Source organism: Chenopodium album, chromosome 3 (genome assembly GCF_948465745.1).
Source record: "Chenopodium album chromosome 3, dcCheAlbu1.1, whole genome shotgun sequence".
In the NCBI taxonomy this organism is placed as follows: Eukaryota; Viridiplantae; Streptophyta; class Magnoliopsida; order Caryophyllales; family Amaranthaceae; genus Chenopodium; species Chenopodium album.
In genome coordinates this window covers 78,123,636-78,140,872 of record NC_137836.1, presented here as the reverse complement: position 1 = coordinate 78,140,872, position 17,237 = coordinate 78,123,636, and the positions used below count along the sequence as shown (strand labels likewise).

Genomic DNA, 17,237 nt, shown 5'->3' with positions numbered 1-17,237 from the left:
GGATCATCAAATCTGCTTTGCCTTATTTTTCATTTATTCATCAAATAACTAATATTTTAATTTGAGAATATTATATGCAATCAATCAAACATTTATAATTGAATTTATGTTTTTCAATACTAACGAATATTTTTATGGATCTTTCGCTTTAATTTATTACTACCAGTCTACCACTACTTTCCGTAACCTTGGCTATTTTGTAATTATTAATTTAACTTAGGTTGCGTAAATTCTTACTTGATGAATATCGGTATATTTGTCTAGTAGGTCATTAATCTTTCTTAACAACCTTTATTTTTTTTAATTTGAGAGAAGACTACTCATTTTTTATCAACTACATAGAAAATTGGATGTAGTTATCGGGATGTAACCAGTTTTTACATATATTGATTTCAAAAGGAATTGATTTATCTGATTAACCGTTGAATGATCAATAATAACATTAAATAAAACATAATTTGTTAGGAAAAGTGTACACTTACTACGTGTTTTTTGCTTGTTTTTTTTTTAGACAAAGATTAAGCGGGCAACATGGGAAGATACACTTCGCATTAAATAGAGTAAAATTTTCACTATCTTACTTTTGTACCCAAAATATATATATACATATATATAAAATAAAATAAAATCAGCATACATGTAGACACATGAATAATGTTAATTGTAATATGGTTTTATAATATTGTATTTTTCCCAAATCCCATATCATCCCACCACACACTCTATCAATATATAAATAGACACAACCTTCTAAGTATTAGTGAAAATTAACTCTAAATTAGCATCCACCACCAAAAAAAAAAAAAAAACCATGGAGCTCTTCTTCTTGGCTAGCATAGCCCTTATTTCCTCCTTATCTCTACCTTTTCTCTATCTATTCTATAGGCATTATTCGACCTGGGGGTACAAGCTACCCCCAGGATCGATGGGATGGCCCGTGGTGGGCGAATCCCTAGAGTTTTTCTCTACCGGTTGGAAGGGATACCCAGAGAAGTTCATCTTTGATAGACTTAAAAAGTACAAACCTAGCCAAGTGTTCAAGACTTCCATCTTTGGTGAAAAGGTTGCAATTTTATGTGGCGCGACAGGTAACAAATTCTTGTACTCGAACGAGAACAAGTTAGTACAAGCTTGGTGGCCTAAATCAGTTGACAAGATCTTTCCTGCTGCCACCCAACATTCCTCCATAGAAGAAGCTAGGACTATGCGGAAGCTTATCCCTCTTTTCCTTAAGCCCGAATCTTTACAAAGGTACGTGATGCATATACGTACCATTATGTGTATTTATTACTATGTATGACTTCAATTATTTTCACCCTCATCTAAATGTGATTTTTTCATAATGATGGATTAAATCAACCTAATTAGATCAATGGTTTAACAATATGATATGTATGTACATAGATATAGTAATATACGTGCATAGTGAAAATTCTATTTCTTTGATATGTTTTATTATTTTTGGTGGAAGTGAGGTAACAACATTTAAAGTCGATCTTCAAACTTTTTAAAATGAACCATCTCAATTAAAAGTTTAAAACTGTACGTATTTACCTGATGTATGATTTTATTACCTTGTATAGGTACATACCCATCATGGACACCATAGCCACCAGGCACATGGAGTCCGGGTGGGAGGGCAAGGACAAGGTAGAAGTGTTCCCATTAGCTAAGCGATACACCTTTTGGGTGGCTTGTAGGCTCTTCTTGAGCATTGAGGACCCGGTCCATGTAGCCAAGTTCGCGGACCCCTTCAATGAGATAGCCGCAGGGATCATATCCATCCCAATAGATCTCCCCGGGACACCGTTCCACAAAGGGATCAAATCTTCTGAAATCGTAAGGAAAGAGTTGAGAGCAATTATCAAGCAAAGGAAATTAGACTTAGCAGATGGCAAAGCTTCACCTACACAAGATATTCTATCTCATATGTTGTTAACTTCTACTGATGATGGGAAGTTTATGAATGAAATGGATATTGCTAATAAAATTTTGGGACTTCTTATTGGTGGACATGATACTGCTAGTGCTTCTTGTACCTTTATTGTCAAGTTTCTTGCTGAACTTCCTCACATCTATGAAGGTGTTTACAAAGGTAACTAATTAATAACCTCAATTGATTTAATTATGTGCATGGTTTTATTTTTTTACTTGTACTTTAATTTGCTTAAACATGAATTAGTTCTAGGATTAATGTATAGTAACTTGTTATAAATTCGTCGTTTTGCTAGTTAATAAATTCGATTTTCCCGTATTAAATTAGATGAAATGATTTTTTTTCACTCCAGGCATATCTCCTATGATTGAAGGTTAGAGTTAGTGTTTTACAATGAGAATATCAAAATCAATTTTGGAGTGAAAAATCTATTCATTTTAATTTTATATATAAGGAAATAATTTTAACAAAGTTATATAGAAAAATTTAAAAATGTAAAAGACTAATGAATGTGTGACTGAATAAAAAGAAAATAGAAAGTTATAAAAAGGCTAATCATTTCTTCATCTATAAGTAATACTTTGGTAAGTCTTAAATCCATTTAAAAAAAAGAGAGGAAAAAAAAAAAAAAAAAGCTTGTTGAATTGGGACAAAATTAGCTTATTTGACTAATATTAGATGATTGAAAGAGCTTATTTAACGAAAAATACAAATAAGATCTTGCATACATCTTACATTTTTAGTAAGATGTATGCAAGAGTTTATTCATTAGTTTATCCAAGTATTTAAGGTGAGATGACAATTATAGCCTCATTTAACTCAAAAATCTACCACAATGAAATATTTTAATGTTTCATTTTGCATACTAAAAGTTTTTAGAAATTGTTTTAAAAAATAAGTTCTCGAAACTAAGTTATTTACTAAACACTCTATACAATCAATTAATACAATACAATTGTCATCAGTTAGTCAAATTAATTATAAATTAGTTAAAATCAGCTAACGCAATCAGTTATAATTTTCACCTTTTCACCAAACATAAATTAATCAAGAAACCCAATTACATGGATCCTGGCCATCTTGCTAAACCAAAACCAATAATTTAGTTGACTAGAGGTATATTAAAATATTTCTTGAAAATTGTGGCATTTACTCCTCGTTGATGATTTATGGTCTTATCAACTTATACTCTTATAGTAATAATATTGATTTTGTCCTTTCTTCATTACTCGTATTACTCTCAACGCTCGTTAAAATCGCACACACTCGGTAGTTGGTAGTCTTGGTACTACTTGTGTTGTCTAGGGACGATAATGACATCATGCTATAATCTTTATAGGAGAATTATAATAATGCAACATGTCATTATGGTCAGTCGGCAACAAAAGTTGTGTAGTTTTCGTTAAAGATTTTATCAAAATCCTATATAACATGATTTTGATTTTTATAATATTGTACTATTAATATTATTATTAAAGTTTTTAGATGTTGATCACCAAAGTAATAGATTACCATAAAAAGGATAGATTAGGAAGGAATAGTAAGAAACACCATTAGAGCTTAACTGAAATGAAATGAACTGAATTTAACTTATTAGACCCAAACTGAACTGAATTGAACTGATCTGAAAATAATATGATGAGAACAACCCCTATTTACATATCAAGTTGTTGCATGCATCATTAATTTAACAATGAACAAACGTAAAATTTAGAGGATCTTGTAGAAGATTAATGATTTGATTATTATCTAATGGTGGTTGGAATTTTACTATGCAGAGCAAATGGAGATAGCAAATTCAAAAAAACCAGGGGAGCTTCTAAATTGGGAGGACATACAAAAGATGAAATACTCATGGAATGTGGCATGTGAAGTGATGCGTTTGGCTCCTCCACTCCAAGGTGGTTTTAGAGAAGCCATTTCCGACTTTATGTACAACGGATTCCAAATTCCCAAGGGCTGGAAGGTAATTTCACTATGACTTCTTATCATTTATTTCGAGTTCTATTCAAGTCAGGTCAGTTTGACCAGGTTTAACTTTAAATCATGCATGTTTCACAATTTTGACCCTTGTACTAAACTAAAGGTTATTTAACATGTATAAATGTACATATTTGCAGCTATATTGGAGTGCAAATACAACACATTTGAACCCAGAATGTTTCCCGGAACCAACGAAATTCGACCCATCGAGGTTCGATGGGTCCGGGCCAGCACCATACACATTCGTACCCTTTGGAGGGGGACCAAGAATGTGCCCAGGAAAAGAGTATGCAAGGCTAGAGATATTGGTGTTCATGTACCATATTGTCAAGAGGTTTAAATGGGAAAAAGTGCTTCCTACTGAGAAAGTTATTGTTAATCCCATGCCTATTCCGGAGCACGGCCTTCCCGTCCGCCTTTTCCCACATCCTCAAACCACGGTTGCTTAATTTGATTAGGATTCGGGGATTCTCCTCATACTATTTTTAAACTCTTGATCTAAATAAAGTATAAATTTTATTTAATTTAACAAGTATCCTTTGTATGTTTAGTATTGCCCTTCGTATGTTTAGTATTGCCCTTCGTATTACCCTATATTATACTCCTTACATCTCTAAATTAGAAGTCTATTTCTTTTTATTATGTGAGTAATAAATATTAGAAACTGGCCTTCTAATAAAGTGAAGGAGGGAGTAGTTTAAAGGTTTGGCCAGAGCGAAACATAGAAGTATATAGGAGCAACATAATCTATGATAAACGGTTGTTTGGGTGAGAAAGGTAGTTCCAAAATTGAGATGGCGTGTTTCAAAAAAAAAATTGAGATTGCGTGATACATTGGCAGTTGATCGGCCACCAATATAAAAGTATATGTGTTTATATGTGAAAACGATCACCTTGAATAAGGTTCTAGCTAGAGTGGGAAAAAAAAACCTTGATTAGTAGGCTTGTGTTTGATGGGCTGAGCACCTACACAAATAAGCAAGTTAGCTGACCTCGGGGGTGTGTTCAATACAACCTCTTGATGCTTAATTTAGCTCGGGGACAAAATATGACAGATATTCCCTCCATCCCTTTGTTAGAAGTCTATTTCTAAAATCTATTACTCATATAATGAAGAGGAATAGGATTCGGACGGAGGGAGGGAGAGAAATACGATAAATACTAGGGAATTTTGTGTAAAACTACCCTAAAGATATGCTGATTTGTCAACAACTACCTATTTTAAAAAATATTGTTTAAAACTTCCCATAAGATGACAAATGTTTGTCTAGCACTACCCATAAACTGTTTCCGTCCAATTGAGTCGTTAGTGGGACCCACTCCTACGGTTTCCCACTCAATTCTCTCATCCTTCATTACTTTCCCTCTAAATTCATCCAAAAATCTAAATTCAACACAATTTATCACTAAATTAGCAGATGTTTTAAGCTATTGTTTCAATTCTTGGTATATTTAATTGGTTTAGAGTTTTTAATTTACTTCAATTAACATAATTAGGGATTCAATTCAGGGTTTAGGGCTTCAATTCAGTTTGGGGATTTTAACTTCTAGGGTTTATGGCTTGAATTGAATAAGCGGTTTTGCTTATTTCGTTAATTAAAAATTTAGGGTTCTAATTTGAGCAATAATAATTAGGGTTTTCCACATGTTCAACAATTTATAATTCAAAAGCCACGAATTTCACATTAATTACTACATTTTACCTCGTTCATCCTTGTTTTCGTTTAGTATTTTTCAGCATTTACTTTGCCCTTTCCTTTAACCATTTATAGTTTCACCCTCTGACATGTAATTACCCAAAGCAACAAGAAGATGAAGAGAAAAGATAAAGACAACAAAGAAAAGGGTTATAGGCCTTGTTGATTTTCCAAAATGGGGATGAATTTAGAGTTTTACTTAGGTTAGTTTAAGATGGTGAATGGTGAAAGGTAAAAGAAGAGGAGTGAAAATGGAGGGAAAGTATAAATAAGAGAGAGACAGTTGAGGAGGGGAGTTGTTTGGGTGGGAATCCGTAAAAGTGGGCCCCACAAACGGCTCAATTGGACGGAAACCGTTAATGGGTTGTGTTAGACAAACTTTTGCGATCTTACGGGTAGTTCTAAACAATATTATTTTTGAAAACGGGTAGTTATTTACAAAATGATCTATCTTTAAGGTAGTTCTACACAAAATTTCCTAAATGCTACGGAGTAATAGAATTGAATTCTTTGTGGAGTGTCTTTGAATGCCTAATTTATACTTCGTACTCGTATATGATTATAATTTATAATCCTTTAGGGTTTTCAACCAAAAAAGGGAAAAAAAGAAAAAAAAAATCCTTTGGCGTAGGTACAAATGATGGGCCTAAAGCATTGAGCTAATAGATAATACGTGGGCCATGTTGGGCATTGTTAAGCTGATTTGACTAAGGCCTTAATAGTTAAGCCATCAGAAGCCCAATGACGCCAAAGTCTTTCAGGATCAAAATAAAAGCCATTTTGACACCCAAACAACGTGTATCAATTCATATAACTATTTGATTTACATATTTGATCATGAGATAGGAGAAACTATGTTAATAATGTTATACATTGCATCAAGTAATAATGTCAACTAAAAAACTCTGCCATTTTATTTCATATTTAGAAGTGAATATAACATATATTCTTCATCCCAAAGATTAATTGAAACAATAAGTACATAAATTAATAAAGAAGGGCATTCTAGGAAATAAATAAAAATATAATTAAACAGAGTTGGTTGAAGGTAATGGAACAATCTTGATATATTCAGCAAGTGCCCACAATGAGAAATAATTCCTGTACAATGGATAATTTAATATGCATGTCTTCAAGGACGTTCCCGTAATTTCCTATTTTTGACGATACACAACAAATGAAAAACAAAATCAATTTAACTTTCAAAATAGAAATCATTGGAATTAAATGCAGTGTTACTTTTTCTATATCCAAATACTACGCAATTCATTTTTCATGGACAAGCTAAGCATGTTTTGTAGAGGTATTATCGTTGATTAAATTTAAACACGATTTACACGAAGATAGTGAAAATAGTTTATCATCCATAAATTGATGAAATTAGAGAAAATGTGGTGGGATTTGACAAATTATGTTGATTAAAAGAGAATAAAGTCACCTAAATGAAACTTATTGGTAAATAAATTAGTGGGATAAATTAATTAGTAGGAGCAATTAAATATACAAGTATATGTTTTGGGAGAAGAATTAATTACCTGATGAGGAAAATCACCATTTTCTAGCTGTGAATTGATCAAAAGTTTTGTTGCACGGTGTAGAGGTCTAAGGTCCCTATTTGCCTGATTAGGATTTAATAAATATATAAATTAAAATTCAGTAAGAGTCGAAGACAATTTTATATACACTCGGGTGCAAAGTGTATCTAAGGCTATATTTTGCTTATTTTGATGAACATTGCTCAATGAATCGTAGGGTGAAAAAAAAAAAAAAAAAACAAACAAACAAACTTGGGTACACCTTGCACCACTTGGGTGTATGTAGATTTTTAAGAATTGGACTTTGAAATTGCAATAAATAATAATGGCTCTTCCACTCAAAGATAAATAGATAAAACCCATTAATATTTGCATTATCAAGGGCCCATTAGTAAATTTACTTATTTTTAAATACTCCTTTTTTAAATCTTATTTTCCTCTAATCACTTTAACTAGGTATTTGTCAATTGAAGACCTTTAATCTTTATTTATTTATTTTTTAAAATCATAAAAAGATCAAAATTTGTAAGAAAACGAGAACAAAATGTGAACTTCCCCCTCTTTGACTAATATTTGTGCTTTATACATAAGATTAATTAAATATGGTTATGTGGATATTTGTTAGAATCGTTTCAAACTATGATTTCAAATATTTACATTTTATAATTTATAGTTATTGATTATTAAAGATGTCGCTGATCAAAATCTTGCATTGATATGTAGATTGTAAAAACTTCAAAGTGGAGCACTTCAAAAAGCAAAGGAAATATAAATCTATAAGTTAGAATGTACCTGCCCACCATGGAGTAGACCCATCAAAGCCCACGCAGTTTGGACCAAATTGGATTTTGGAAGTGGCACAAGTTTCTTTTGTTATATCCATGAGAGCAATACATAAGTTGATTAAGTATAATTGTATAAATATATACTATCTCCGTTATATATTATGTGTAACAATTAGACATTTTCCCTCTCTATTTTATGTCAAATCGTTGCAAATAATATGTAACGGAGGTAGTATTTCAACAAGTATGCAAAATGCTAAAGGACTAAAATTTAGTAAAATACTGAATTTAAAGAAAAAGAAAGTTAGGATAAATAATCTCATTAAAACATGTAATGTTGTCTCTTGTTAATACTTCATGATAAGTTTTTGTTTCTCATAACAAGAAGTTATTAACTAAATTACCTCCTTGTGACATGAAAGGTAGCTCTCACCCCAGCCACCATCCTCCATTTGTGTTGCGAGAAGAAATTCAACACCCTTTCTAATGGCTGCACAATTATCGTATGTCTTTCCTGTCACGGCTAGCCCTTTAAGAGCAAAAAATGTCCCATACGTGAAGCAAATTCCCCAATTTCCGTACCTACACTCAGTATTATATCGATCAATGTAATGTTATATCTTATATAAATAATAATTTCGTTATCTAAATATAGGTAATTCGGTTTAGATTTAGTAAGGGTGCATTTTATCTTGGTAGGAACTAGGACGTATACACAACCCTTTTATTTTTGCCTTGTCAACATTCAAATTATAATTGACTACATTAATCAATTTTATGTAATACACATAATAATATAAATGTAGCTACATACCAAGATCCATCAGAAAATTGAGAGTTCTCAAGGTATTCAACAGCTTTTGTGATTAGAGTTTCAATCTCTTTCTTCCTATGGCTTGGATATAACTTCTTGAACAATACTAGAGCTTGTATTACCGAACTCGTACACTCTACGTACCTATAATATATAATGTGCATCACGTACAATCTTCTTATATATGTACATATTGCTAGCCATTCAAAAAAATAATAACAAATGTTGAATTTCTGAACATTAATTTACACTTAAATTTGAACACTCACTCGTGCTCAACGATAACATTGGCAAAGAAATCTGTTGAGTTAATAACCTGAAATGGTACAAAAGAACATAAGTTCATATTTAGAGATTGCGTTAAAAACATACTCCAATCGTCTAAAATATCATTTGTAGTAGTCGTTTTATCTTATCTTATACTCCGTATAAAATAATAATCATTTTGTTTTCAAGATAATTTTAACCTATTTAATATAATTTTGTTAACAATATGGAAATTATTTACTCACTTCCAACCATTTGTAACCTCTTGCTGGCTCCCAGGCAGTAAGCCCTCCATTTTTACTCTGCAATAATATAATCAAGGAGTGGTAATTAAGAATATTGTTAAATATGTAGTATTATACTAGTATGAGTATTTCCGTGTTCATGTATAAAGTGTATTTGTGTAAGTAATACCTTCAGATAGTAGGATTAATGATTTATTGAAAATTAATGAATGTGAGAGAAAATAAATAATAATAATAAAATTAAAAAAAAATTTAGTAACGAATTTAGGTGGGGACCATGAAATGAGAGAGATATAATATTAAAATGTAGTTTTTTTTGCTAAAAAAAAATAGTGTAACACTTATTAAAACACGGTCACATTTAGTATGTGTAACACTTATTAAACACTTGTTAAAACACGAAAAGAGTACATGCATGTGAACACTACATATAGCGTACCTGTAAAGAAAGCAAGAAATTGACGGAATCAAAAATATGCTTAGTGTCCATCTTTTCTCCAACAATTTCAGGGGGCATCGTTGATAAGATTAAGCAACACTTGATATAACAAATACAAATAGAAAATTAGAGGAAACTATATAATTAACAAATTAAAAAGGTACAATTGCATTAATGAAAAGATAAAGGACTACCTTAAGAGCTTCAGCAGTGCAATCAGAAACTTGCCAACCATGATCTGGAGCAGAGAATCCCCAAGCTCCCTTCGAGATGTGACGATACATACTTTTGAAGTCTCCAGATGGATTTTTCTTTATCTACAATTTAAGATTGTTCAGTATAGAGCACATACCCTTTTTTTTATTGTGTTATTTTAATTTTTTATTATAATAATTTGATTTCCACGCTTGTCAATGCATATATTGTATCATTAATATTTATATTACGGAGTATAATTTTAATTTAGTAAAAAATATATAAAAGTTGATATTATGATTTGAGGAAACCCCAATTAATCAATTTGATAAACAAATTTGTTTATCAAATGGCAAAATGGTAAATAAAATAACATAATTACCCAGTCAACCTGACATTTTTGTAAATATATCAATAACAGTGGGACCCATATTTAATAAAAAGTTGTTGATTTATTTACAATTTTGCCACTTGATAAATAAATTTTGGTAATCATATTGATAAACTTAATCAAATTGAATCTAACAAGGCCCCACATATAAATCACAAATTACAATATGTTTCACAAATCACAATAGATACATTGTTTTTATTTTTTTACTTTCCAACATAATCGTACTACATATTTATATTGACCACTAATTTTTCATAAATTAATAAATAAAGCACAATTTTGGTTTGGTAATTTACACCATACGTTAAAATATACGTTGAGACTAAGGACTTGTTCCGATTTATTGAAAATAACTAAACTAAATGGAATTGATTGAGGCTGAACTGAATTGAACTAAACGTACGCGTCATGTGTATATAAATATGGTAAATTTGTAAGAATAAGGTGAAGAAAAATTATCATTAGTCACGTTTAAGAAAATGTGTAACACCGTACCTGTGACTCTTTGATGTAGAAGTGAGCTTTGTTTAAAGCAGGTCCAATTTCGTCAAGACCCAGACTTGAAGCTAACAATGCTTGGACAGATAGTCCACAATCCCATTGTTGGCTCCCAATACCCTGCACTTTTAATCCATCCTCGGATATCCATATATAATCCGAAATTCTAGCAAGATGTTTCTTGAAATCATCTCCTTCGGGATTTTCCACCCAACATGCCAACATACATAGCACCTATACAAAAATCACTCTATTAGGTACTTCCTTCGTTCCATTATTTATTGCCTATTTCTCAAGAAATATGGTAATTAAGAAAAATGGTGGAAATAGAGGAATATTCTATTGGAAAGATAAATATTCCCTCCGTCCCTAAATTACATACCTCTTTGGAAATTTACACGGGAATTAAGGAGGGAAGAATAAAACAAATTACAATAATTAGATAATGCAATGGGAAGTACATAGATATATTAGTTATTACTCATGACATGTCATCAATCCTTTGCAAAAAAAAAAAGGACCAATCACATACTCCTAATTGAAAATTTTTAACCAATCATATTCATTGTAATTTGGCACAAGGATTATGAGTGAGATTAGGTAAGGATGAGTGAGAAAACATTAAATATAAAACAGAAAAAGAGAGTTGATTTACTAAAAAACACTTACCAAAAATAGAAAGGAGGAATGTAATTTTGGAATACTAAAAATAGAAAGAATGAATGTAATTTAGGGACGGAGGGAGTAGAGAATATTGTATGAAAAATATAAAAAATAAGTAATATTTTTTGGGTATACGTGTATTTTGTATAGGAAAGATAAAAAGTGAATGGAGTTATAATTATGCGCAATTATTTTTAGAAATAGACACAACATCTTGGGACACCTAAAATAATACCGGCGCAAAATTATGGGACTGAAAAAGTAGTACAAAGTACTCTGTACATGCAATTTAAGTATGGATCTTGCTAACGAGCGTCCCGGGGCGTTAGATAAGGATAAATTATATTGGTTGAAATGGTATTAAGTTAGGAATTCATGACAAAATCACGCGTCGTTCGCTGTAATTAATGTTAATTTTACTCTAATGTTTGCACTTTAATTCTCTTATCTAATGCTCCGAGAGCCCTTATTAGCTTTTGCCTTTTAAGTAAAAGAATTTTCAAAAAAATTCGCCTTATGGGTACGTAGGCACGTGGCTTGTGCGTGCTATATCTCACTCCAAGCTAGACATGTTTGACTATAAATCAAGAACAAATACGGAGCAATTGATGATGAATCCTGTTAATGTCACTTTTTGAAAATCTAAGAGTGTTTCTATAGACTGAAGAAATTGAAAAACAATACTTACGCCGTTCTTTTTTAGTTGACACGCTTTTTTTAAGAAATTATTCATAAATTTTTCTTTGCCTAACATTTGTGATTTATAGCTATGATGAAACATTGTTATACGTGATCTTGTTTAAATCTACCGACCTAGGTTAAATGAATTATTCCACCAGGCTCAGTATACAGAGTATATTATTAACATCAACCTTTTTTTATATAATAATTTTACTTGTTGATAATTAGATATATTAATCATTTAACTTGTGTATAGGTGAATGCGATAAAAGAAACGTACCAACGAAAAAAAAAAAAAAAAAAAAGAACGGATGGAAGAAGTATATATATAGCTTAGAGCAAAGGTTTTAAAAACTGACTAATTTTGAAACAAGTCAAACAAACCTACCAAACACGAAATATATCCCAATCTGGAATATAATATGATCTGGATAAGTACAACCATTTAACAAGATGTACTAAAATTCAAAATTACTCCACCCGGGCACGCACCCAACTAGACCTAACTTAAACCTAACCTAATTGATGTCTTGATGATGACCCGAATTGGCACTTCTACGATAGCAAATTTTTTAAAATACTAGTATTACCTTTTCCACACATGCAAGTGTTATGTAATTACTGTTTTCGTCTTCGTAATGAATGTGCTTCATAGTAACCTCCAAAGCTTTCTTTCGAACTAACTGGTTTAGGGGCCACCGAGTAAAGAAAGGCTCCACAAAGTAATGTAATGTGTCCCAAATCAAATCTTGAATCAACGGGTGAGGGTAAAAGAGATCTTCCTGCGTATGGTCATCATCATTTAATTAAATATCCAATTGGTACTGCAACAAACTGATTTTACTTCCATGTTTATATAATTGCAATTAAATGAAGTATGAAATTAAAGCACAAATTTAAACAAATAATGTAACAAAATCACACGTGTTAATATTAATTATGAATCACCAAAGGTTAGTCAATATAGGGTGCATGTGAATAGTTTAGCATACAAAACGATGCAATTAAAAATAAACAAAGGATATATTAATTATCAAGGTTTTATATCACTACTGAATAGCTACTGGTCTTGGAATTATAACTAATATACTGCGTACGAAGTAACTGTACGAGTATTACTACTTTCGGTCCAAATTATTTGCAACTTTGGAATATTTTATATCTCTCAAATAATACCCCAAAGTTGCGAGTAATTTGAACCGGAGGTAGTATTAAATTTTTGAACTAGTTTTTTGGATCCAATCAATATAGAATATTACTCCGTAAGTGAGGGTTATGTATAAGGAGTTAAAAATTGAAAATACAAATAAAGATGAGGGGCCCGAACAAAGCAGGGTGGGTTCGCCCAAATCCACTTGGCCATGTTTTACCCGATTTGCAATTAAAGGACATGGATGCTTAATGAGCGTAGGATTATTTAATATGCCTTGCACAATACTTCGTATATATATTCATGTTATATCATTAATTAGGGTATGATATGATAATTATAGAGAAAGAAAAGCAACTTGTATTAGTTCATCTTCTTAGGGTTTAAGAGAGAGAATTAGAAGAGGTGTGAACTTTCATGGTTGTTTGAGAGCTTGTAATCATCATCATCAAATTACTTTATTGTGGATTGATGGATTTACTCCTGACACTGAGTTCTCACGATAATTCATCTTCCTTGTCTTTGTTGTTTACTTGTTTTCGCTCTTTATTATTGTTGATTGTCATCAATCGCATACAAGGCTACAAGCTAGCATATTCATTAATACTAATTAATACGGAGTATGCCACGTGATAAAGATAAATGTACTTAAATGTGTGCATTAAAACAAAGCATAAGAATAAATGAAACAAGATCTTACGCGACATATTATTTAGGTTTGTGTTTAGTAGAAAGGGTTCTTCTCTAAGCTTATATTTTTCTTACCCAGGCCAAATTGTAAACTTTTTACTTCGTTATAAACACGAGCTATGAATCACCCCTTTGATTAAAGAGTAGGTAAGCCACATTGTTGCAAATAAATAGGGCACATAAATACTTTAATTAAAATATAGGAGGATCTTACCGCAGCACAAGAATGACGAGCTTTCCTCCAATTAATTTGGTCAAAGGGTTCGTTGTAGAGTTCTTTTTTAAGTTGCTTAATTAGTGGTGTTATTGGACCCACAAACCTTTTTCCATATAAGTATGACATTGGCATTAGCACCATTCGAGTGTAGCACCACATTTTACCTACATATAAATCATATTATAGTCTTAAGTATGTAATTTGAAAGTGTTATATAAGTGATTCATTAATTTCAGAAAAAATAAATATCAGTAAATAAATTTTAAAAAAAAAATTATTGTATGTAAACCGACCTATATGCATTGGAAGAAAGGTTGGAAGAAGAAATAACTCGGGTTGCATTGGGTTACATCCAGACCAATCATATAGACCAAGTATCTGAAAGAATACACAAATCTAAGAGAAATTAAATATTCTTAATCTTGATCATTTAGTAGGATTATAATTCTAAAGTTAAATAAGTTCCCTCGTTGTTATTAAAATTCCGATTTAAATCTTAGAATCTTACGATTTACGTATATCATACGATTTGATTTACGATTCTACTCGATTCTACATATTTCTCTTAACTAGCGAACACCTTACAAGTTCAAAACATGCGTACAACATTATTTATTGTCAATTATTGGTTGCTTTGTATGTGGATAAACAACTATTTTTTTATTAATAATTAGGTTTTAAACTTAAATTTAAATATTTTCAATTAAATTTGGATGTGACATCTTGATATTGCATATCCATAGAATCTTACAACTTTAATGACCTTCTACGATTTAATTTTAGAGGCCCTTCCGATTCAATGTAGAATCCCGATTTTAATAACCTTGAGTTCCCTTCACGGCTTAGCCTCTATAATGAATTTCAGCATGTAATAATATACTGTTAAATCTAATTTTATGGTCTACCTCTAAAACTCCTTTTTTTCATCAGGACTTACACATAGCCAAGTTTTCCCCCAGGAAGGAATAAGTGTAGCGCTGCCATGGTCAAGGATCCATTTGCGAGCTCTAGGGCATGCGTTGTGATCACCTTCATCAGGTCCTACACCAAGCATCCGCAAACAAATGTAATTGAGCACAGTACAAAACATTGTGCTAGGTCCTTCACAATGAAATCCCCAACCTCCATCTTCATTCTGCCATAACAACAATAATCTTGTTATATAATATGAGCATATATTTTTCTTGTTCCAACATTTCCGATAAATGTTCTATAACAATTCTAGCTAACTCTTTGACTAGCTAGCACGCTTGGCAGTATAAGTTTGATCATGAATACTACCTCCGTTAATTATTATGTGCAACTTTAAAATACTTTATATCTCACAATTCACAAATAATACCCCAAAGTTGCACATAATAATTAACAGAGGTTGTACAATTAAGTCAAGAATGATCACCTGATGATTGTAAATGGTACGAAAAATTTCTGTTCGGTGTTGAGCTGAGATAATAGAATTTAGATGTCCTGTTACGTATAAGCAAAATACCTACAGCAAAATAAAGTTAAGTATGTTAAAGAGAATTTGAAAGATTATGTAAATAATTTTATAATTTGTATAGTATTACTTAGTGTATATTTTAGGTTCTTAGTTTAACCTAGCGTAACCTAGAATACTTTGTATATATATCAACATTTAATCAATGAAAAAGACACAACAAATATTCTCATATTCTCTCATAATTAATTATATACTTACGTGTATGCAAGAATAAATTCTTTTAGTTTAATAGGAACAAACTTTATTAGAGTTCTAAGAATAATCAAACTTTTAAAGGCTTAGAATTTTTCAAAAATTATTAAAGAAAGACGTACAACTAACCAAAGGAGGGATGTAAAATAGAGGAAAAGCAGTATCAGCAGGCCAATGGCCATCCTCAGCTTGCAAAGCTATAAGGTAACGCGCAGCTCTCTTCATCGTCGTTGAGGCGGCTTCGAGTGTGATCTCCTCCCCATCCTCCACCTTCACTTGAGGTATTGTTTGCTTGAAGTTTTTCTCACGTAGGAACTGAATGTTATTCAATTAATGTTATATACATATATGTGGCCTAATATTTTGCAATAATGTTCATTAGTAAAAATTAAATCAAACCTGATGGCGCCAAATGAGATCACCACAAGCCTTAATTTGAAAGCGTTTTTCATAAAAGTTACTGCGAATTTTTTCAACCTCCTCTCTCTCTTCGGGGGTGCCATAGTTGGGATCAAACTCCCAAGTTTGGCGCCCCATAAAGTTGTTGGTACTGTACAAGTAAGGCTCATTTGCCCCTTGTGCTATCTTCAGCCTCCACATTTTATGAAAATTTTTATACGTGATTAGATATTGTGTAACTTTAAACAAAATGATACTACATGTATGAGCTCAATCTCGAAAGAGAGGAGAGAAATTATAAGTTTGGACATGAATTGTGACAATAGCTAGCTAGGCAACTTAGCTTTTGTAGTAAAATTACTCACACTTTCTATGGTAGGCCAATTTTTAAAAGTGATGCATTTTTCTTTTTAAAAACATTTAATGATCTGTCAAAAAAAAAAAAAAAAAAAAAAAAAAAAACATTTAATGTTATATAATTATACTTCTCTTCCTTTGGCCCCATGTACCTTTATTTGAACTTTTCTCTCTTCATGTTCCTTATTAGTCATGCATACATATTACGGATACGTCCTCTATTTTTTAACATGCAACAATTTCACACGTGCGGAATTTAGGTTGTTGAGATAAACATTTTACTACCTCTGTTGCAAATAATATGTAACGGAGGTAGTATCGTTGCAAATCATATGCAACGGAGGTAGTAGAATATTGTGTTGGTTTGTTAAGGAATTACATATTATAAATAAATTAAAAAAAATTAATGAGAGAGAGATTGTGGTTAATATATACAGAGTACAAAGTATATACGGAGTACTCTCTCTATCCCATAATTACAGGAAAATAACACTAAAAAAATACAGTTTAAAGGAGGATGGAAAAGTAGAGGAATATTGTATTAAAAAGATAAAAAGTAAAGAATGTTGTATAGGGATAATAAAAAGTAGAGAATATTG

At 31.5% G+C, this 17,237-nt stretch overlaps 2 protein-coding genes across 2 annotated transcripts; one reads left to right on the top strand and one right to left on the bottom strand.

Annotated features, from left to right (window-relative positions):
- Nucleotides 1-811: 811 nt before the first annotated feature.
- On the top strand, nucleotides 812-4,443 carry LOC145624315 (beta-amyrin 28-monooxygenase CYP716A378-like). The gene is made up of 4 exons (XM_081677320.1): nucleotides 812-1,251; nucleotides 1,584-2,095; nucleotides 3,715-3,902; nucleotides 4,057-4,443. Exons 1-4 carry the CDS (start codon nucleotides 812-814, stop codon nucleotides 4,366-4,368), a joined length of 1,452 nt encoding a protein of 483 aa, XP_081533446.1. The 3' UTR covers nucleotides 4,369-4,443.
- Nucleotides 4,444-7,097: 2,654 nt separating this feature from the next.
- LOC145625442 (beta-amyrin synthase 1-like) lies at nucleotides 7,098-16,489 on the bottom strand. Its single transcript, XM_081678484.1, has 16 exons — nucleotides 16,282-16,489; nucleotides 16,012-16,197; nucleotides 15,589-15,678; nucleotides 15,127-15,324; nucleotides 14,483-14,567; nucleotides 14,187-14,353; nucleotides 12,723-12,914; nucleotides 10,786-11,022; nucleotides 9,896-10,018; nucleotides 9,702-9,800; nucleotides 9,263-9,319; nucleotides 9,020-9,066; nucleotides 8,751-8,894; nucleotides 8,341-8,518; nucleotides 7,944-8,018; nucleotides 7,098-7,235 (listed from the first exon to the last, which is right to left on the bottom strand). Exons 1-16 carry the CDS (start codon nucleotides 16,480-16,482, stop codon nucleotides 7,098-7,100), a joined length of 2,217 nt encoding a protein of 738 aa, XP_081534610.1. The 5' UTR covers nucleotides 16,483-16,489.
- Nucleotides 16,490-17,237: the final 748 nt, after the last annotated feature.

What these genes read in the sequence shown, in the direction of transcription:
- LOC145625442 (XM_081678484.1), bottom strand. Translation starts at nt 16,482, where the DNA reads ATGTGGAGGCTGAAGATAGCACAAGGGGCAAATGAGCCTTACTTGTAC. An exon ending in CACTTGCATGTGTGGAAAAG is followed by an intron (nt 11,023 to 12,722) that starts GTAATACTAGTA and finishes ATTTTTGTATAG; the next exon opens with GTGCTATGTATGTTGGCATG. An exon ending in CAATTTTCTGATGGATCTTG is followed by an intron (nt 8,519 to 8,750) that starts GTATGTAGCTAC and finishes TACTGAGTGTAG; the next exon opens with GTACGGAAATTGGGGAATTT.
- LOC145624315 (XM_081677320.1), top strand. Translation starts at nt 812, where the DNA reads ATGGAGCTCTTCTTCTTGGCTAGCATAGCCCTTATTTCCTCCTTATCT. An exon ending in CTATGAAGGTGTTTACAAAG is followed by an intron (nt 2,096 to 3,714) that starts GTAACTAATTAA and finishes TTTACTATGCAG; the next exon opens with AGCAAATGGAGATAGCAAAT. An exon ending in AAATTCCCAAGGGCTGGAAG is followed by an intron (nt 3,903 to 4,056) that starts GTAATTTCACTA and finishes ACATATTTGCAG; the next exon opens with CTATATTGGAGTGCAAATAC.